The sequence below is a fragment of the Gopherus evgoodei genome, chromosome 7 (genome assembly GCF_007399415.2).
Source record: "Gopherus evgoodei ecotype Sinaloan lineage chromosome 7, rGopEvg1_v1.p, whole genome shotgun sequence".
NCBI lineage: Eukaryota > Metazoa > Chordata > Testudines > Testudinidae > Gopherus > Gopherus evgoodei.
Window position 1 is genome coordinate 12,931,614 of NC_044328.1, and position 22,186 is coordinate 12,953,799.

Sequence of the window (22,186 nt, forward strand, 5' to 3'; positions counted from 1 at the left end):
GAGCTTTCTATAGGTGTTGAGTGCCCTCACCTCCCAGTGGAGTTAAGGCATGTTCTCCAACTGAAAACTAGGAAACATTTTTCTTTTGGATCAGTTACAGTGAAGTATTTCCCCCTCTTTGATAAAAAATTTAATTGAAATTGAAACAAAGTTCCACATCTGTGGCTGATGTAAATCAATACAAATCCCTTGCTGATCTATGCTGATTTATACCGGCTAAGAACGTAGCCCAATGAATCTTACTTAAGCCAAAGTTTTGTATACAAAATCTCCCAGCACAATGGTGGAATCTTCTATTTTTTGCTACCCATTTATCTTATAGGAAACATGCCCTTTTCCGATAGTCCCATTTGGTAATTTGGATTGATAGCTGAGCCACAGATTTAACCCCCAAGACTCTTATTTTTCAGATGACTCAAAACAATTGGGAAGGAATACGAAGAGAGTTTTCCTGTGTTATCTGTTGAAAAAGCTTTCCACTTAACAGTAATGGAAAAGGAATAGAAGTGCCATTGGAAGGTGTGAGAGCATTAATCTAGATTTACAGCAAAAATGTTGAAATTGCAAAGTTTATGGATCAACTGCATGCTGAAATAAGCAGTGCATCTATTTTTAAGGGTCCACATCTTTTAAGTACGGAGTGAGATTTCTTACTGTGACACAATTAAAAGAATTGGAAGGAATGGGTTGGAAAAGCATATTAATAAAAAAAATCTACAAAAATGCAAGGATCAAAATCAGTAACATTGACCTGAGTGTTTGAGGGAAATAGAAGGTTGAGCTCTATTAGCATTACTTGAAAGACCATGGCAACAATCTGTTCAAAACTCTTTTACTGGTAACACCAATGCTGTCTGCATTGGTCAATAGAACAGGAATATAAAAAATGCTCAGCTCGTGCTACTGCCTCTTCCCTGAGCTCTCACACTGAATGTAAATTGTGACCTCCTCACCCAACCGATACTCTCCACTTCACCAGCATGTTGGGGAAATGAGAGCACCAGCTGGCCTCTGCTCCAGTAAAAATGAAAATAAAATACAACTTTCACAGAAGGTAAGAAGCAGAAATAGAGGTTACTATCTGGAATGAGCTCACTGAAGGGGCAGAAAGCAAAGAAGACAAATTTTAACAACATTTGGTCAGACAGTAATCAGTGCCATCATAATTAACAGTGAGTTCTTGTTGTCGTTGATCTTTACATGATTTAAAAGCTTTTTATTCAGTATTCTCAACTGGCTTGACCTCATCCAGGCAATATTAGCGGGGGGGGGGGGGTGGCTAACTTAAATATTTATCCAGAATTAATAAGAATTAAATTGGACATGAGAGGTCCTATATGGATTATGGACTGCTATGGAAATGAGCAAAATTCAGTGCATCTCTTTTCTAAGTGATTGATGATAATGCTTTCCTGTATATTTCTTATATGCAATATACATTCTGACTTTTTAACTAGGGCCCTTAGAAATGACATATTTCCTCAGAGAGAAGATGCTATGACAGTCTAACACAGTTGTAGGTGTAATGACACATTCTGAGGCATGCTGAGAGCTACACAGCCAATGGTCACCTTATGGAGATACATCTTATTAGCTTTGTCTGAATGCTAATAAATCTCCATTCGGTAGGGCGCTAGCTGGAAAGGCCTGGCTCCTTACCTTTGACATGGGGAATGAAGTGGTGTCGGAATGGGGAGTTAGGGCGGGAGTCATTGTGGGTGGAGCTGAGACTGCTAGTGCGCTGGTATGACAACCGTTGCACACCAGTAGACAGCAGCTCTGCAGCAGCAAGGAATCGTGGGGCAAGACCAAATGAAAACAAAGAAAAAACAAAAAATAAGAGGCAGGGAAAGAGGCTTCAAAGGAAAAACCATTGAATAACTAGGAGTCTGAAAAGTAGGAAGACAAAAGGTTAAAGTAATACCAGGGTTCAAAAATATTTATGCAAAGTTGCAGGAAGTATTTGAATACAGGCTCAGATTTATTGCACCTCCCATTTAGTATAACATTCTCTGGCACATAGCGCTACTGATTTACCAGAAATTAGCCTGCTAGCCTCATGCAAACATCACAAACTCTGAATCCAAATTAATTTAGAAAGCAACTGTTTTGATAAGTGCCTAACCAAACAACAGCAGTCCAGAGGCATGCAAAATGTTTCCTATTGTTTTAAGAAATTCCAAAGAGCAGCTGAGGTAGGGGGGGAAAAAAGGCTGCAAACTTTTGCAAAAAGTGTAAAGCACGAATTGCTTAAAGAAATGTAATGCGCTAACGGTGTCAACAAACAGGGACTACTCCAAAGTGGTTCGCTTCTTTCTCAAGGGTTGCCTTGGAGCCAGACAAAGCAAGAAGTTATGCAAGGGAACTCAGCTTAATCATGCAAAAAGTATCTGTGTTCTTGCCAACAATAAGGTGATGAGATAGGCACTGCTTTAACTGATCAACTCCAGTAATGCTGGGAGAGAATTATAGAGCATTACAAATGATTAGTTCAAAGCATGTTGAAAGATAAAAAAATAAGAATGCTACAGGAAAATGGTATTATGTATAGAACAGAAAGAAGCGAGTAATACAAATTTATTGGGAAATGAGCCAAAGATGTGATATTTAAGTAGCTATGACCTGAAACAAAATCCCCCAAAATACTCTATGCTCCACAAACTTAGGCCATGTCTACATCTAAAATTTTGCAGCGCTGGTTGTTACAGCTGTATTAGTACAGCTGTATAGGGCCAGCGCTGCAGAGTGGCCACACTTACAGCAACCAGCGCTGCAAGTGGTGTTAGATGTGGCCACACTGCAGCGCTGTTGGGCGGCTTCAAGGGGGGTTCCGGGAACGCGAGAGCAAACCGGGGAAGGAGACCAGCTTCGCCGCGGTTTGCTCTCGCGTTCCCGGAGCCACCCTGCAAACCGCAGGGAAGGAGACCTGCTTGCTCGGGGTTCCGGGAACGAGAGAGCAAACCGCGGCGAAGCTGGTCTCCTTCCCCGGCTTGCTCTCTCGTTCCCGGAACCCCGAGCAAGCAGGTAAGGAGAACCGCTTGCTCGGCGGTTCGGGGAACGAGAGAGCAAACCGGGAAAGGAGACCAGCTTTGCCGCGGTTTGCTCTCTCGTTCCCGGAGCCACCCTGCAAACCGCAGGGAAGGAGAACCGCTTGCTCGGCGGTTCGGGGAACGAGAGAGCAAACCGGGAAAGGAGACCAGCTTCGCCGCGGTTTGCTCTCGCGTTCCCGGTGCCACCCTGCAAACCGCAGGGAAGGAGACCTGCTTGCTCGGGGTTCCGGGAACGAGAGAGCAAACCGCGGCGAAGCTGGTCTCCTTTCCCGGTTTGCTCTCTCGTTCCCCGAACCGCCGAGCAAGCGGTTCTCCTTCCCTGCGGTTTGCAGGGTGGCTCCGGGAACGAGAGAGCAAACTGCGGCAAAGCTGGTCTCCTTTCCCGGTTTGCTCTCTCGTTCCCCGAACCGCCGAGCAAGCGGTTCTCCTTACCTGCTTGCTCGGGGTTCCGGGAACGAGAGAGCAAGCCGGGGAAGGAGACCAGCTTGATTACCAGAGGCTTCCTCCTTCCACGGAGGTCAAGAAAAGCGCTGGTAAGTGTTTACATTGGATTACCAGCGCTGGATCACCAGCGCTGGATCCTCTACACCCGAGACAAAACGGGAGTACGGCCAGCGCTGCAAACAGGGAGTTGCAGCGCTGGTGGTGCCCTGCAGATGTGTACACCTTCAAAGTTGCAGCGCTGTAACTCCCTCACCAGCGCTGCAACTTTCTGATGTAGACAAGCCCTCAGGCAGATTTCAGATCTGCACCCAAACTTTGTGGCTTGAGCTCATCGCTACACTGAAGGAAAGCTGGGGAACATATAAACAGAGAGATTGTTCCAAAGGAAAGTACTTTACATTAAAAAAAAAAAAAAGCCATATGTTTAACTGAAATAGTGAAACTCAGTGTCACAGTAAACTTTGGAATAAAGCCCAGATTTGTCCAAATCTGTGACATAAACAAAACGTGAAAAACTTTAAGAGATCTGATAGCACTAAACAGAAGTTTGCAGCTTTTTCATACTTTGTCAGCCTCCTTTGGTTTTAACTACAACGCACATCTTAAAACATCATCATGTTGTCAGCATCTTGTAACATACAGTATTGACTTTCTGCACCACATCATGAAATTAGGTCCTTAAAATGAAGTATTTTTTGATATAGGTAACTAGCAGTTTTCAGCCCTCCACCACAAGACAATTAAGTCACTCGAACTCCACACTGATCATTCTTTCATAGATCTCTGCTTTTAAAAATACAGTTCCTACTGCATATAGCCTTTTGGTATCCCACCAATTCTGGTGCTGGGTAATCAGTGAAGGGAATATGGCTGTCTGAGTGTATTGCTTACTCTAAAACTTCATTACAAAGATTTTATTTTATCAATATAATATGAAAACTCAACATATCTGAAGGAGTATATTAAGAAATAACCTTCAGAGCCATATTTCAACAAAATGAGTGCCTAACGTGTATTTATAAAAATGCAAACATACGCATACATTTCATACATATAATGAATAATTATGAATGCACTGGGAACCTGAAGCAGTGTGTATATTTGACTATTTTTTACATGCAACTGTACTACTTCTGAGTGAATAAGTTAGATTCCATATTATTTAAATATAGCCTTTGGCAACTGACTAGGCTTTTAATTAAGAAATTCTACTTGGCAAATATGGGCCTAAATTTTCAGAAGTGACTAGTGATTTTGGGTGTCTGAATTTTTGGATGCCCACCTTGAGTCACCTTAAAGGGGCCTCATTTTTAGAGGGCAGATGCTCAGCACTTTCTGAAAAGCAGGAGTCTAAGATGTTAGGTACCCAAAAATCACTAGTCACTTTAGAAACTTAGGCCATGATTTTTATTTTCAAGATGTATTGTTTTCCTTCAGACACCAGGCAGCCATCCTAAATTTCATGCAGCAAAATATGGTTTATGTTCAAATACATAAAAATATCCCTAATTCTACTTTGTTATAAAACAGGTGAGTAATTTACAATGCATTCATGAGATACATTAATTTGTCAAAGAATGAGAAGAATAAATAGGAATGAGAGTTTTAAAATTTGCCACTAGTTTTTCAGTGCTAAACAATTAATAGTTTCTTCTCTATTTCATTGAGTGACATAATAAGAAATACAGTGCTTCAAGTTGTAAATTGCTGATGCAGTTGCTCTTACCAGGTCTGTGGAAATGCTGAGGGGAGCGTGACATTGTGGGAGTGTAGCTGTGTCGACTATACACTGGAGAACTAATAGAGCCCTGACTGGTTGACCTGTGAATCATGCGATCCCGAACATCCTGATAACCCTGAAGAATAAGAAGCATTGGAAGAATTAATAATAATAATAAAAATGCTTTAAGTGCACTCCAGACAATTTTTACAACTATACTTGGCTTTCAGTGGCCTCAAGATGTCAATGGAACCTGCTAACGGAATAACATCCTTTCATCTTAATGTCTGTTTCACTATCATACAGTCAAAAGTTCTCTCATAGAATCCATCGCTGTAGAGACTAACAGCTAAATTCTAGAGTCCTCTAATTCCATCTGACCTGCAGGCTGAATTCTGGTAACACTTATGCCTCAATTTTCACAAGTGAGTAGTGATTTGGGGTGTTTCATCCTGAGATTCCTTAAGAAGCCCTGGTTTTCAGGGCTCAGCCACCACCCTCTAAAATCAGGCCCTTTTAAATGTTTCATTAGTGGCCATCCAAAAACAGAGGCACCCAAGATCATGGTCACTTTTGTAGATCTTGGAACAAAAAAAGCAATCAATCCCCCTGCAACACACCTTTCCTATGGGAGAGGTGTAACTTGAAAACCCCAAGACCATAAGCATGTTCATAAAATTATTATAGAACTGGAAGCATGTAGAGGTAAGTGTACATTTTACTTAAAACAAAACCAGTGACAATGTATATATAGTGGTAGCAATTAAAATCTTGATAAATGCCTTAACCTGTGTTTAGTATCACTATAATGTTCACAGTACCCTCTAGAGGAATGCCACAGTAATGTTTTCTCACTAAGATTTTCATGGGGAGCACTGTATAGTACTCAGATGCTTAGGGACAGATCTTCAGCTGCTGTAAACCAGCACAGCTCCTGATTTGGCCCTGATCTATGCGCCACAACAAAGAAAAATTCATGAAAGTGACCTTTGCTGTATAGACTTTGATAAATGCCTTTGCTTTGCAGACATCAAATCCTGCAGTGGCTTCATTCTCCATAGCAATCGGACAGCTAGCACTAAATGTCCTCTCTTTTGATTTTCCTGTACTTTCAATAATCAAAAAAGCTGTGCTATGTAAATAGCAAATAGAACTGGGCTGCCTACAGCAATCAATAACTGCACTTCCTGGCAGCAATAATTCTAGCAACTGTGACATATTGCCACGGAGGGCTCCATAAGACTTACTTCTGCAGATGGAGTGGGAGAGAGTGTCCTTGGAGACTGCAAGACATGAAAGAGAGAATGTTACAGAAACAAGCTTGCTCCTGCTTTGCCAGCAAATGCTGATCTAAACACAGCTAGGTGTGTTTAGACCCCAACAGCATAGGAGTAACTGGGGCCATTTTAGCCCTAAAGTTGGATTTTTTTCCATGCTGCCCATGCCTGGGCTCTGAAGCAGCTTAAATTTCTGGCCACCAAAAAGCGAGCATGATTAATTCAGTCAAATATCTTGCAATGTTGTCTTTCAACCATCTAACAATGGTGGTAATTATAAGGTAGCTGTAAGATAAAAAAGTCAAAAGGTGTTATTAATGTAATAACTATGGTTGTTATGCACAAAAGCTTTAAAATGGAAATCAAAAGTAAATTCATCTTAAACTAACGGCTTTGCGGGGCACCAGAAATACAGGACAACCAGGAGTGTTGGAACTAAGGGTGCTGGGGGTGCAGAAGTACCCCCAGCTTGAAGTGGTTTCCATCATATAGGTTTACAGTTTTGTTCAATGGCTTTCAGCACACCCACTATAAAAATGGTTCCAACGCTACTGAGGACAATTTCCCATTTTCTGTGTCAGGCACATTCGCCCCCTCACCCCCTAACCTTCTGGCCAAGGTCAACCTGTCCCCAAAGCCTTGTCAACAATATTTCCTTAATGTGCTTGCTCTTTAAATCAGCCACATGCTCTTTGATACTTACGCATGAAAGAGAACAGATTGGACAGAAAAAATACTACTACATTGCTCTCTGTTAGCACCTTTCATCTCAACACCCCTGCAAGGCTGGGGAAGTGCTATGAATCTAAGTATACAGATGTGGAAACTGAGGCACAAGGGGGGGTGTTTTTGTTTTGTTTAAGTCAGGCCCAAGGTTATACAGAAAGTTGGTGGTACAGCTGGGAATAAAAGTCACATCTGATTCCCAGTCATGTGCCTTTCATCACTAGACAATTCTCCTTCCCTAAAGATTAGAATTTAAAATGTTTCTCGTGTGTACTAAACATTAGTATTTATTTAACTGTCATAGTAAACTCAAGCACAGCTGGTGCTTTTAAATTATACCGCAGTTATTGCAAAACTATACAGTTAATAAGATTGTGTCTCAGCAATAAAACAGCTGGTTCTGGCCTATCTGTCATAACAACACCCCATGGTAACGGTATGAAATGTATGCAGAATCACTGGTAGTAAGTGTGCATGTTAGTCCCTCAGAACTGCTCACACACACACACACACCCCAGCTGACCAGTCAGACAATGCGGATACAAAGTACAATACAGATATCTCCTACACGTTCCCTGCTCCAATATTATAAGCTCCAGAGGGGTTGGTGTCACTATGAATGCAAAGTATGTAGATTCACGCGAGACTTGTTTTGGCTTGAGTGCATGACATTTCATTATGGGCAATTTATCACATGGCTTTATATGACCACTTGTCTGGCTTTCTACCACACTGAAGTTTCTAAACTATTCAGTTTCAAATATACCGAGAGGCATATTTAGAAGCAAAAAGGGAAAAGTTCAGAGAAGTAAACTGGTGCAAATGGAAAGTGACGGTTTCAAAACTAAGCCGATTCAAAAAAAGCAGTTGGGATCAAACGTGTCTCCACTGAAGTCAATGGCAGAATTCCCACTGACTTCCATAACCCCAGGATTTCACCTACAGTTCCTCAAAAACCAATAGGGATACTCAGATGCTTAAAGTTACACAAGACCTTAAGTGTTTTGCTGGATCATCACACAACACAATTATACCACATTTACATGGGTCATTTTACTGGCAGGGTAATAGTAGTTTTAGTATTTCTGGAGTTAAGCTTGTAGTCCTGATATCAGCAAAACTCTCACTGACTTCAGTAAGAATTTTCCCTGCTTTAGAATTGTTAGGTTGGTCTCTCTGTCTAGTAAAGCAGTAGACAGGTTCAAGAAAAAGCCGTTGCAGATTACAACAACAGTGATATAAGCAGCAGTAGTTGGTCAGGGTCCTTCAGTGCTATAGTCTCTTGAAAGAGAGGGAATACTGATGAAAAGCAACTTCTCAAAATAATTAATGCACCAGAAGTCAAGAGACCCAACTCCCACACCGATCAGGGCACTATGGTGGGAGAGAAATTGCAGAATTGTGGATTTTGTATAGTTTGAACATTTGGAACATCTTCAAAGGTCAGCCCAGTTGTATATTTATGACCAAACAACAAACCTTTCTAATGCCACTATATATTATTACAAAATGATTTCTACTTGGGTATCTATTATGTTAACAAGTTAATACCCACAGTACTTCACATCCTGAGCTTAGTTTCACTTCCCAACTAATTCCTGTAGCCACTGTAACTAAACTACTAGCTGGTTGGCCTCCACTAGATGGCGCTATGCGAAAACTTTTTTCATTACAGACTTTTAAAGACACAGTAAAGGGATTTATCAAGGAAAAGATTAGTGGATGTCTACACTACCCGCCGGATCAATCTATCAGGGATCGATGTATCGCGTCTTGTCCCCGAACGCACTCCCCGTCGGAAGCGGAGCCGATGCGGGAGCAGCGGCCATCGATCCCATGCTGCAAGGATGCAAAGTAAGTCATTCTAAGTTGATCTATTCTCGTAGCTGAAGTTGAGTATCTAGATAGATTCCTTCCCCACCCCACAGTGTACACCAGGCTTAGCGAGAGACTATTTTAAAAATGATTAAAAGGAAGAAAGTCTAATGCTACCCTATAATGTGCCTGGAACCACGGACAAGAGGAAAACACGGGGCAGAGCAGCTGCCCAAGGGACAACTGAAGCAGTTTTTCATCTGCTCTGCTGCTGTAGAGCATTTTTGCTTGATAAATAGGTCCCAAAATTCAGAGTAGTCAGCACCCAATCAGCTCCAGAGGCTAGTGCAGGGGGGCAGCAGAGTCAGCGATTTGTACCCCCCAGGGTTAGGGCCGCTAGCAAATTTGTGCTTGGATCTTGTGCAAGAGAAGAAGTTCCATGTGCTCTGTCCTCCTTGCTCCACCTTCTCAGATATGACTCACAGCTTGGCCCTCTTATTGTTGATGGGGTTTCTGTACAACTTAGGGGAGAAGAATTCAGTCTGATAGTTTCATTGCAAAGGAGTATCAGGGATGAATGGAAACTACCTCAGAGTTTCTCTCCGCTCTCCTGTCTGGGTGCACAGGACTATAATTGGAGCTGTGTGCATAGTGAGGGGAGAATGGACTCCACAGAGCTTGTAAGAGGTAATGGCATTGAACTCTTACATAAAAGAAACAGAAGCAAATAATATTATATGGTGAAACATTCATGGGTAAGTTCCCAGTAGAGGATTTTGGTTGCAGCACTCGGCAAAACTCCAGTTCCTTAAACCGGCACTGCTGTAACCCTCACTGAACTTTTGCATAAGATGACCCCTCTTGTCTGAGGGGACTGTAGCAAGTTTTATTTTGAATGTAATTGCATCAAATGGACATTGAAAAAAATACTGCCCTTACCATGAATTGTGACAAAACCAAATAAAAGCCCAATGGAAGGTTAATGCAAGTCTATCATATTTCATTTTTATAACGTCAGGTTAAAAGTCACATGCAACAAACTACAGAGAGGGATGTAGCTAATCAGGAGTGTGCCCAGGGAACTGATTTATCCCCCATGTTATATATTAGGATGGACCGCTGCTTAACTGGACAGCCCTTGTCAATGAACAGCCCAAATATGTACATCCCAGTGCCAAGAAAATGAATACGTTCCCCAGCAACCATGGCAGCCACTCGTTTCACAATGGCGCCATGCGTAGACCTTGTGGTGGCAAGGCCTTAGATAGTGCATGGTAATTGAAGTTTACTGTGAAATGTGATGCCACATATCTTGGAAGCACAATGTTTGCCAAACCTTCAGTTAAGGGCACATTACTGATGTACCAATGGAAATCACTTCTTTCTTAGGAAAGAAATGCCGTGATCCTTAATTGAGCACGATTCTAAATGAAGTCAATGGGAGGTTACTCAAGATAAGTACCAAAGTCTTTAGCTCAGAGTGAGTAAAGGCCAATATGCTAGACCAGTGGGCTGGTTTACAGCGAAATTTTAAATAGGTTCGTTAATTGAAAAAAATTTTAGACTATAAATCAATCTTTGTTCACACATTCACATAACATTTACTGATGACTAAAATGCTATGCAAACACTCCACGAAGAGGGATATGGTTGACTGGAAACATGTATCATTAGGTTACATACAGAGTGTAAACTTTTTTTCATACAGAGCGCAATCCCTCTCCATGTCTGTATGTATCTTCTATCTTAACAATCGTGATTTATTTAACACTACTACCTACAAGCCCCTGCCAAGATTGGGATCTTATGGTGTTTGACACTGTATTAACACATGGCAACAGACAGCTCCTACACTGAAGAACTTACCAATCTAACGAGAGAAGACTGAGAAGGGCTGGGAGGAGAAACAGAGGCATAAAGAGTGAAGCGATTTGCCCAAGGTCACACAGATGTCAGTGGCAGAACCCAGGTCTCCTGACTCCCAGGCCAGTACCCTAGCCAGTAGCCAATGCTGCCTCCCTATTTCTGTATTCTTTCTATTCCTTTTCTTTTTAAAAAAATGTAAGTGAATTTATTGCTACTGAAAAGCACTGGATTGAAGAGACTTTCTGGAGCCTCTTACTTATCCACAACAGGTACCATGTGGGCAGCTGCAGACAAGCTTCCGCCATGCTGCTTTGTCAAAAAGCATCAAAAGTGACCGAATGTCACCACCTCCAAGGGGAGAGGGTTCTTCATTTCCCCTAGTCCATTCAGGTCTCTCTTCTGTGACCATCAGGGGACAAACAGGTGTTGATTCTGATAGTGGTTTTTGCAAGGAGGGCTCTTGTCTGCTGGGATCTGGGGTTAGAAACCACCATTCATTTCATGGACACCTCTAATTAGACATCAGTTAGATTCACCACCAACCTGGACTTGAAGTGCAAGGTTCTGTAATTCTTTACCAAGTTCCTGAGCTGCCCCTCTCCTGCACTCTCAACCATTGTTGTAGTTTAACGGTACACACATATGAAGAGAACAACCCCTGTGAACTATGTAAACAGCAAATACAATGGTGAGAAAACTAGGGTCCTTAGTGATAATGGTCAGCATGTTCCAGCTCTCCCATTCACTGGCAGGCAGACTATTTGTTGATGGGGGTGATTTTCAAAGACACGAAGTTGGGTGCGTAAATGCTATGAGTGCCTCAGAAAATGTCTCCCCCACGTGAATAATTTATGCCATCTTTCCACCCCATCCCCTTTTACACACCCATAAGACAAATAAAGTTCAGTTCAGGCTCATTTCCTCTGTATTGTTAGAGAAGGAAGAAGTAGATGCTCTGCCAAGGGTTGGCACTGTGAGAGAGGCGGTAGGATGTATGCCGAGCATATACACGATTTGTTTGGTTGTGAAAGTCTGGTTCCTCCTAAGGCTCTGAGAATGTCAGAAACAACGGGCCAATTGCTGCACTCAAATACACTCACTGGGACCATAGAGATTGCCAGGGTGGAACTGAGCAGATTTGGACCCACTCTCTGTTTCGATCTTCATTTCTGAAAGTGCCTTTTACTCCCTCAGAAGGCATGAAATGATCAATCTACTTAGAATCAAACGTACTGAGATTTGGGAAGGCAATACCACCAATGTGCAATTATGAGCAGGGAAGATCACCTGGAGAAACAAAGAAATCTGCACCCTTTCAAGCACAACTTTCAGAAGAGAGACCAGATGCTCTTTTTGATGCAGGATATAAGGCTTGCTATCAAATGGCAGATATACAGCAACTAAAGCAGAAAACAACTGCTTCGATAGAGCAAGCCAATGCACCTTCCTGGATATAACTATGTGAATGATTAGCACCTCATCTGGCTCTATCCCACATCTGGAAAAACGCTTTGAGCCTCTTTCCCCCATGAGATGTGTTTGTCAAAATCCCAGTGCTGTTAACCCTTTCGTTGCCACACTGCTATGATATTTGTTTGGCACCCTGGCGATCCACTGGGAACAGCAGTGCGTTAAAGTGATAACTTGGTACATGACACAGCACCGGAGTTGTGTTTGCCTCATGCACTGAGCTTGTAAGCAGCCATCAAATAGTTAGTGTGTGTTACGAACATACATGAAGGAAGACCCACACCCCACCACCCCTTAGTTAGAGGCTGGTGTTAACTGAAGGCAAAATATACAGAGCAGCCATACATTTATTTCTGCAGCTGGCCACATGATGAAATGCAAGGTATGAGTCAACATCACAATCCCTTCCTGATAGATGCAAGCACTTGACTGAATGGCAGCAACAACAGCATTAAATAGCGTCAGTTACAAACAATTTTAAAAGAGGACAGAAGCGTAGCTGACTTTGAATGATAGCGTATAACAGAATGGGTCGCTCATGAATTCATTACCTCTCCAAGACTCTGTCTCTCCTGTCTCTCCTCGTAGGCGGAAGTGTAGAATGGCTCATAAGTAATTAGGTCTGGACGTTCAATGTCATAAATGGCCTTGACTTTGGGAATAGCTGCTAAATCCTTGTAATCAAGGATTTCATTGTCTACTTTTGCCTGAAGGTCAAAGACAGAAGATAAATTAACACACACAAACGCACTAGTAATTTCTATTTTATACAATTCATGCGTTGGGGAATTTGCCTTCACAATGCACTTAAAGAAAACCCTTCTTGCCACTCCATTAACGTATGAAGTGACTGACTGGTCTTCAGCATCATGACTCCTTTAATAGCATAGAATGATTTTTTTTTTTTTTTTTTTTAGAGTTTAGGCAAGAAGCAGCATGGTATAAATAGACAACATAGGAGCTCATGGCTCCTAGTCCTCGAGTCAAAATCCCAGCTCTGCAAATGACTCACTGAATGGCCTTGGGCAAGTCACTTCACCTCTCTGCTTCGGCTTTTCCCCACCTGCAAAATGGGGATAAATAATACCAGCTTCCTAGCTCACACAGATGTTGAGAGGATTGCATATGGCACTCTGAAGATGGAAAGCTGCTTTCCACCTTCATTACATTAGAGGAAAGAGCATCCTAAAATGAAACAGAAGGCAAACAAGACTCCAGCTTGCAAAACACAGCAACAAAATGGTGCATGATGTCTTCAGAACCACCTATTCCCTATCCCCCCCATCTACATTTTTATTTGGCACCCATCCCCATAGTATCTGCGAGCCTGGCTAAGAGATGTTGATAAAATGTCAAACACTTTGACATCCATTCCACAGTGTGATTTCATGGCTAGTCTGCACCTGCACCCCATAGTATCTGCACCTGGCCAACCTTGGAAATAAGCTCCAAAGAGAGCTGCTCACTCCCAGGAAAGTGCTATAAGGAGATACACCAAAAAGACAAAGGAAAGCTGTCATTTGTTTTTAGATTTCTTTGGTTAAAAGGAGAGTGTTGAGACTTAAAAAAAATAAACATTGCTAGTTCTTACCTGCATTATGGAAACACCTTGAATTATTGAAACTGAGTGAGATTTAAACATCTAGTTTCCTCTTATGCTGTGTTTACACCTGTTTGCATTTCACTAAGCTGAACAGTAAAATTAGGTTGGTCAGTTTCTACTCCGATTCATTTCCACCCATGCTAAAAACTGACACACATTTTCAGAGCTGTGCAGCATGTAGCCATCCATCTCTCATTATAATCCATTTGGCATGGTGGTTCCCATGCAATCCCTTGAGTTAGCGCTCACAAAATGCTGCCTTTTAAAATTTTGTTTTAAAAAAAATACTTTAAATGGTTAAACAATGATTTTTCCAAAAATTACCTGAAACTTGTTTGACTGTAACAAAAATGACCTAAGCACTTTTAGCTCTTAAATACCCCCCCCCCCACCCACTCCCCACATGCGCACACTAATGAGTTGAGAATGTGTCAGGACATTGTTAACGCACTACAAGGTAAAACAGACATTTTGATACCAATGTACAGCAGTAACAGTGACTTGGCCTATGCCTGCAGATAACAAGGAGTGAGTGTCATAAGCTGGCTAAGGCTATGAAGCTGCACACGTCAGCATGTTGACAACACTCCAGATTTTGCTCTATGGTTTCAAACCAGCACCGTGTAACAGGGCTAATTTACTAGCTGCTCCTTCTGCAGTAAAGTGCATGGCAAAACTAGCGCTGCCTTGAGTGGATACTGGATTGGACCCCTTAGTCAATTTTTCCAAATACCCCGCACGCCACCAGTAGATCTGTGCCCTGTATGTCTTAAAACACAGCATGCAGCCGGTTATTCCCCTAGATATTCCTTTGACACACATCCCTGCTTCTTAGGCTTGGAATATGAATAGCACAGATTAAGAAGATAGTCACTTTTGGAGTTAGGGACTTCTCTAGCCAGAGAAAGAAAAGAGACATATGCTGCACTCCGATACCCGGGTAAGTTCCAATTAAGGAAGATAAATAAAAACAGAGAAGGACTAACATTCCTTTAAAAATATTGGGACATTCCTAGTCTGGTGATGATTTAATAGAGCTTTTCCATCTCTAATTTCTGGGATCCTATGGGAGCCTCATAGGAACAAAAGGATCCACTGGGAAATCTATGTATCCAGCAAGATGATCTAAATTCCTGAAGAAAAGGGAAGGGGTTACAGGGCACTTGTACTAATCTGTGAAAATGAACCCCATCAAAATAGGGTAGCATAGGAAAAATTCTAGAGGGTGGCCCCATATTTAGCACTGTAAAGGTAATAACAGCTAGATGCTCAACACTTCTGTTTTTTGACAATAATTTTTTCCCCAAAGGACCAAATCTCTGTTCTATGTGTTTTATTGGGCATAGCAGAACCTCCATAAATTCCAGGATTTAGGACAATATGCACCCAGGGGCTGCATACTAAGAAGTACGGTAACTTCCTACATAACCAAACTTCATTGTGGACACAGTTATACCAGAAAAATGATGCCTGATACCAGGATGGCCGATTTCACTTCCTAACTGAAATAAGCTATACTGGTAGAAGCACTTTTCTACTGGTGTAACTGCACCCACACTGGGGAGCAGGGGTTCCTGCTTTAACTATACTGATATAACTAAAGTGGTAAATATTTCTAGTGTAGACAAGCCCAAGATACAGGAAATGTCAGAGAAATGCCAAACTACAGCAAAGCAAGTTACTCTGCAATACTGCGAAATCTGAGCTGCTCTCCACTGCACTGAATGACTGTCGACAGAAGTCCACAACCTTTTGCGGCTAACTAAGAGCCTATCAGTGGATGTGTAAGAAATCAGGGGCTAGCTATATAACCCATGAGAAGGGGTGGGGCTCATCTTATTTCTATAGGCCGTGGCCCTTTCTTCCAAATTGTCTTGTCTTCAGGGCTGGCGCTACCATTTACGCAGCCTAGGCAATCACCTAGGGCGCCAGAATAATTGGTGGGCGTCATTTTGCAGGAGGGGGAGGCAGGCGGCTCCGGTGGAGCTGCCGCAGTGGTGCCTGCGGAGGGTCTGCTGGTGCGCGGCTCCGGTGGAGCTGCCGCAGTTGTGCCTGCGGGCGGGCGGGCGGCTCCTTGCGCGGCTCCGGTGGACCTCCCGCAGGCACAACTGCGGCAGCTCCACCAGAGCCGCGGAGCACCGGACCCTCCGCAGGCACCGCTGCGGCAGCTCCACCAGAGCCGCGGAGCACCGGACCCTCCGCAGGCACCACTGCAGCAGGTCCACCGGAGTCGCGGGACCAGCGTGCGGGGCGCCGAAACTGCTGGCCACGTAGGGTGCTCAAACCCCTAGCGCCGGTCCTGCTTGTCCTAGCAGAACAGGCCCCTCTCATCTGGGACAAAGATGCATTTCCATTATGTGTGAATGAAACTGACCCTGCTTGGGCTGCCAGCGAGCTTTGAACCTGAGACCTCAGCACTTAAAGAACTTGGACAAAAGAAGTTTTCTTAGGTGGAAGCAGAGCACACCTATAAAATTCTTATGTAGGCCAGCCACCAGAGGGAAGACATTCTCCTAGCATGGGTTACCTAGCAGCAGAGGGCCCTATGACACACTAGAAGGGGAATAAGGCTCTGAATTTGTCAGTTTTCACAAAGCCATCTGGTATGCCATTTACTACACCAGCCAGCTCCACCAACTCTGGGTTAACAACTTCGGCACAATGTACCTTACAACTGTTCTATGCAAACATTCTGTCCGAGATTCCGCATAGACGCCTATGGAACTAGTGCATCCAATTCCCATTCGTTTTAATGGGAACTGGCCTTCTAAAACCCTTAGAGGGTATTGGAAATCCCAGCCTCTATCTCGTCATCGAGGGAGCAATGGCTTACAAAGAGGAAATTATACTTACATAGATAGTATGGCCTGGTGAGCCAGGAATACTGGAACCTGGTCTGGAATAAATACTTTCAGACGATGTCCTTGTAGGCTGTAAAACAAATGTCCACTTGTAAATGATCTGTCCGCAGGTGTACCACTGAGAAATCAGATTATTATTAAAAGGCAGAAAGATTCATTTGTCTTCAAATGAATTAAAAAGTTGAATAATGCAAATGCAAACTCCAGCATTCTGGGAAATTTCACAACCTTGCGATGCAGGCATGGGTTCTCTTTTTGGGGACGGGGGGCACGTTGTGTGTGGGAAGAGGGAGTTTCTTAGTTTTAAGGCACACTGTGAAAAAAAAAAAAAGATTGACAACAAAAAAGAGCATCTCACAGGGACATTGTAGGAGCACTCCAGGATATTCTTGTCAATGTCCCTATTGGAAAGCATTACTTGACAAATGGCAAAACCTCTCTCAGTTCCACGGGGGGGGGGGGGGGGGGGATGATTCCAATCCTGCAGTATGCAAGGGGGCTGCATAGCAGCTTACCCACCTGCTATCGCACATTGTATCGGGGCCTTAGTCACTGAAACTACATCAACGCAAATGAGTGCAGAATTGGGCCCAACACCGGACTGTAGAAGGACAGAAAATTCTCTCCCTTGGAATAGTTCACAATCCACGCAACACAATTTAGGTGCAATAGCTGCAGGTAAAATTCAGTCTAAAATTCCACTCTACAATGCCTCTGATGTTTAGTGCCACTGCTTGAATCCTGTGCACTTACTCACACCAGTACAAAGGGAGTGCAATTATAAACTGAATGGCAGCTCCTGGCACTTCATCAATATCCAAGTGACATTACCTCCATGTAGGGCAGTGTGGATAAAGAAATTCATTCAGTATCATCAGGTACCTGAGTTCAAACCTCTATAAATCAGAAACCCATTTATTGAGCCAAAAATCTCCCTGGTCTCCTTTTTGGTGAGCCTGCTCTAAAAAAAAAAGCTATCAATGTATGATAATTCCTCCTAAGTCTAGGAAGCAGTATGCACAGTGTTAAAGGTGTTAGAGTAAATTGTCCTGAACTAAAAATTAACATACCAGGAGCCTGATCCAAAGCCCAGTGAAGACAATGGAAGTTCTCCCACTGAAGTTAGTGCATTCTAGATCAGGCCCAAGATTTCTCTTTGAAGAAATCAAAGTCCACGTTGCCTCCTCATGAAAAATCAAAAATCTACAACCATATTCTCAAACCAGATGCAAAGTAAAGGAGCTCCCTAAAGCATGAAGCAACTTGCTGGCCAGTGGGTGATTCTGGCTGAGTGCAGTGGGATATTTTACTCTAATGCCGCTGAACAATTAAACTCTTGATAAACTTGGTCCTGTCATTTGTTGCTTGTGACACAGAACCAAAGAAGCAGTGACTACCCACTGGACAGAAAAATGAAACTGGACAGTGTGGCTCACAGATCTCAGACAGGAAATATCTGCCCAGTGGGGCTCTCTTATCTCTCAGCAGATATTTCCTGAAAGGGGCCTTCAGCTGAGTAGCAGCCACTTTCCCTGGGTCCTTTTAGCTTTTACTTTACTGCAAGCAAACTAATGGGGCACTATTAAAAACCAGGCTGAATAGAATATTCCTCAGCTCACACCTGATTTGAGATGTGTTTTAGGAATCCCATCAAAGAAACTCATGTATTTGGGGGCACTGGGTGAATCATGGACTTGGAACAGGTACCAAGAAAATTAAGGAGTTGGATCAAATGCAGCAGTCTACAATGGAGAGCAGATGAGGACGCTGAGGGATACCTCTCTCTTTCTTTCTTTCTCTCTCCTCCTCCTCCCCCCCCCCCCCCCCCCCCGCAACCCCCAGCACATCTGAGCATATTTTTTCAGCTGGGCCTTGGGCCCTCTCAATAGCTACAAAATTCCATATCACAGGAAGAGAGCACAGAAATTTCTAAGATGCCCCAGCTGCCCTTCTGCTCCTCCCATAACGTAACCAAGAGAAAAATTATTTACATTAGCCAAAAAACCCCAAAACTACAAAAACCACAAAAACAAACCCCCCAAATACCAAGAATTAAACAGGGGAATCAGGCTGATGAGAAACATTTTATTCCCTTTAAAACTCTGACATTTTATACTGCTGCTTGAGTGGAGTCATATGGAGCAAGTTGTTGCAGTTACCATGGTAAGCGATTGTTATTATTACAAAGCACAAGGAACAAGGTTAAATAGCTGAGGTGCAATTCTGGACATCTTCCTCATTACTCAACTTCTGGTTTTGGCCAAAGATTTGTCTTTTTGATTTATTTTTTCTAATAAGTACAAACAGGTTGTGAGTTTCTGAGAAACTACAGCCTTCTCTTTTCTTCTCTCTATCCCCATACATTCTTTGGAATGTAACAGACAGACAGAAGTCTGTACATCAAGGAAAAAGGGGCTTTCATAATTACCTTAGGGAATCAGAAGTTGCCAGGAAACAGCCACTTAGACCTAGTGTTATTCTCTTGCAATATTTCTAAGTCTCACCTCCCTGTTTGGTCGCTAAAAATATGTTCTGCGATCAGCTAATTCTAATACTAATTCTAATACTAATTCACCCGTCCTATTGGGCAACTTGCTCCATGGTATTTTTTCCTACCAAGTGTAGTTAGTGCAGTGTGCTTTCCAAGTTTAGACACCAGTCCTGCAAACACGTACACATAATTTTAAGCACAGGAGTTACTGCACTGGAGTCAATAGCAGAACTAAGTGCCGAAAGTTAATCATGCACATAAACACTGGCAGGATTAGGGACTTAGTCTCCTTTTCCTCAGTTCTCCCTTTCTTCTCCTCTCAGATCCAATCAGGCTTATTAACTTCCCATCAATTTGGCTGTTAGATCTGGCAAACAGCCATTTTATTGCCATTCCTTATACCCAATATTCCTGGTCTCCTTCTGAGTGCACCAATTTCACATTCAATCGCCTTCAAAGCTCTGTGAAGACCCTTTCTCATTGGTTACTATTATTTATATTGTGCTAGCACTTAGGGACCTCATTCACAGACAAGGACCCTATTGTACCAGGCGCTGTACAAATACAGAACACAACGGCAATCCTGCCCCGACGAACTTAGTCCACATATTTATGGAAACCCAGTGATCAGATTGTAGGGTTTTTTTTTTTAGTGGTCCCCATCCTATGTCTTGCTTAGCTTTACAACTGTCCTTTTAAGAAACAGATGTTTCCCCATTGTTTTAAGAACCCCCTACATCCCTCTTTAGCCACACTGGCCTCTCTTGCCCTTTTTTCCTGTTTACACAGGATGAATTTCAACCAGTCTCTCCAACTGTTTCCTAAACATTTCCTATTCTGCTATAGGACATTTCCCACCTCCATTCAGAGTGGTGACAAGCAAGGAACCACTCAGAACTTCTATTAAACTCCCCTTCCTGCTATTTTCAGTGAGCCCTCTTTACCCTCCCCCTTTTTTAAGAGGTAAGAGCCATCTCCACCTCTACATCTCCTCTCTCTTCTCCTCTCCCCTTCTCCCAAAATAACATCCGAGAGCTTTTTGCTGGATACAGGAAATCTAAGAATGCATAGTAAGAACAAACAAACTCATGCATATCATCAATGGATTAAATGATGGATTGATTCAAATCTCAAGGAAAGCATCTGCATCACTTCTTCATGTTTTCCTCCTCTTCAGCAATCTCTTATTTTTATTTCTTTTTCCTCTCTTCATGCATTTGTCTTCAATGCAAAAGGTCATTCATGCTATTTTTATGGTGATTCTGTTGGGGCCATTGTGTATGTCAGTTCTGAATTAGCATATCTCGCACACATATGCCCCAATTTGTTATTTAATATTAGTTCACACAACTTAGGCTGGCTCAGTTTTCAGATCATCATGCAGGGCACATTATTTAAACAGATAAGTTATTTAAAAGAAAAAATAAAAACACTAGGGCCATCCACATCACCCAAATGCCGCAATGTGATGGCTTTGCTTTTCTATGCTACAGATGTTCAGCGTCATGCTCTATAGAAAGATATGGAGGCAAGCAAGCCAGATCAGAAGTGATCCCATGAACATCTGGCTGACTGGATGCACTACTACATTATAAAAGACACTGCCAGCGTTATTTACAGTACCTGCCTTAGATTTTTGATTGAGTTCATTATGCAAGGTGGTGAGAACAGCTGCAGAAGAAGGGATAATTTTTCATTCTACACACAGTCACTTAACAATAACATTGCTAATACAGTTAAAACAAAAGATCCTTAGCTACAGAGGCTAGTTTAAGTGTGGTAACGATGTACATATAAAAGCTCATTAGAAATTAGCTTTTTCTGCAATCAGTCCTACTTGCTAAACAGGATTTTGTTATAGAAGTAACCTATGGTTCCCCTAGTACAACATAGATTACTCTGATCCTTTGTCTCACTGCTTGTAAGGTTTTTCAAAAGAGACAAGTTACTTAGGGCATGGATCCAAAGCCCAATGAAGTCATTGGAAAAATTCAAACCTGATGTCAGTGGACTTTGGATCAGGCTCTTATTGCATCATAATGTTTATAAACGGTGGTGTATGTGACCCACCAAGAAACAAAATCCGAAAGCATTCGTTATGCATGTCCGTTATTTTGCCAATTAATCATGGCTTCAAGTTTCTCTTTCCAGGAGCATTCATGTGGAAACTAATTATTTCCTCTCCTAAAAATCTACAATGCATATTCATTGGCTAATTTAGTAGTCATAAAGACCAGCTTTATTAACAGCTGTGGTTTAGTTTAAAAAAACACGTACATACAAATGTGCTCAAATAGGAGCAACTTCTTTCCATCCTAAAAGCAAAGTGCAGTGAAGCAAAATTGGTCTTCAGGACAAGTCATTCCATACTAGTTGTTGCCAAACTTAATCTATGCCACAAAACTACTCATGCAAATTAAGGTTTCCTCCAATACCTGTATTAAGTTTGCACCATGAAAATTATGGGTGAAATCCTGGCTCACAAACTCCCATTGACTTCAAGGAGGCAGGATTTCACACAATATTCTTAGATTCTACTATCAGGGTTTCATCTTCTTACATAATGCTAACATACACAATTTTCTTGAGAGAGTGTAAATGTTGTTTTTAAAAGACTACTGCATGTATGTAATTTATGACAAACTTCCCCTCCATAAGCCAGTTTATTCTTGCATGTTGCCAGCTACTTCATACATTTTGGGATCAGTTAACACCTTTCTATAGGTCTCAAGCCTAGGAATATATGCTTGGATGAAAGACTTGTTTCTATAAGGCATCCACTGTAAATATCTATTTTAGTTTTCTACAATACCCATTACTGTGGTAGATAAGTGATTATATGAAATCACTGCATCAATTTGAC

At 42.3% G+C, this 22,186-nt stretch overlaps 1 protein-coding gene across 18 annotated transcripts in view; it reads right to left on the reverse strand.

Moving 5' to 3' along the window:
• Window positions 1-22,186, reverse strand: part of ABLIM1 (actin binding LIM protein 1) — a 315,920-nt gene that overhangs the window by 41,305 nt on the left and 252,429 nt on the right. For 11 of the 18 annotated variants that reach the window (XM_030569044.1, XM_030569056.1, XM_030569051.1 and 8 more), the window contains exons 10-14: window positions 20,947-20,994; window positions 16,825-16,902; window positions 12,920-13,075; window positions 6,462-6,497; window positions 5,221-5,350 (exon numbers count right to left, since the gene is read on the reverse strand). In XM_030569044.1, the coding sequence (XP_030424904.1) occupies window positions 5,221-5,350; window positions 6,462-6,497; window positions 12,920-13,075; window positions 16,825-16,902; window positions 20,947-20,994 (448 nt within the window). The remainder of the gene's footprint in view (window positions 1-5,220; window positions 5,351-6,461; window positions 6,498-12,919; window positions 13,076-16,824; window positions 16,903-20,946; window positions 20,995-22,186) is intronic. The other 7 variants (XM_030569046.1, XM_030569048.1, XM_030569059.1 and 4 more) reach the window with 2 other exon arrangements.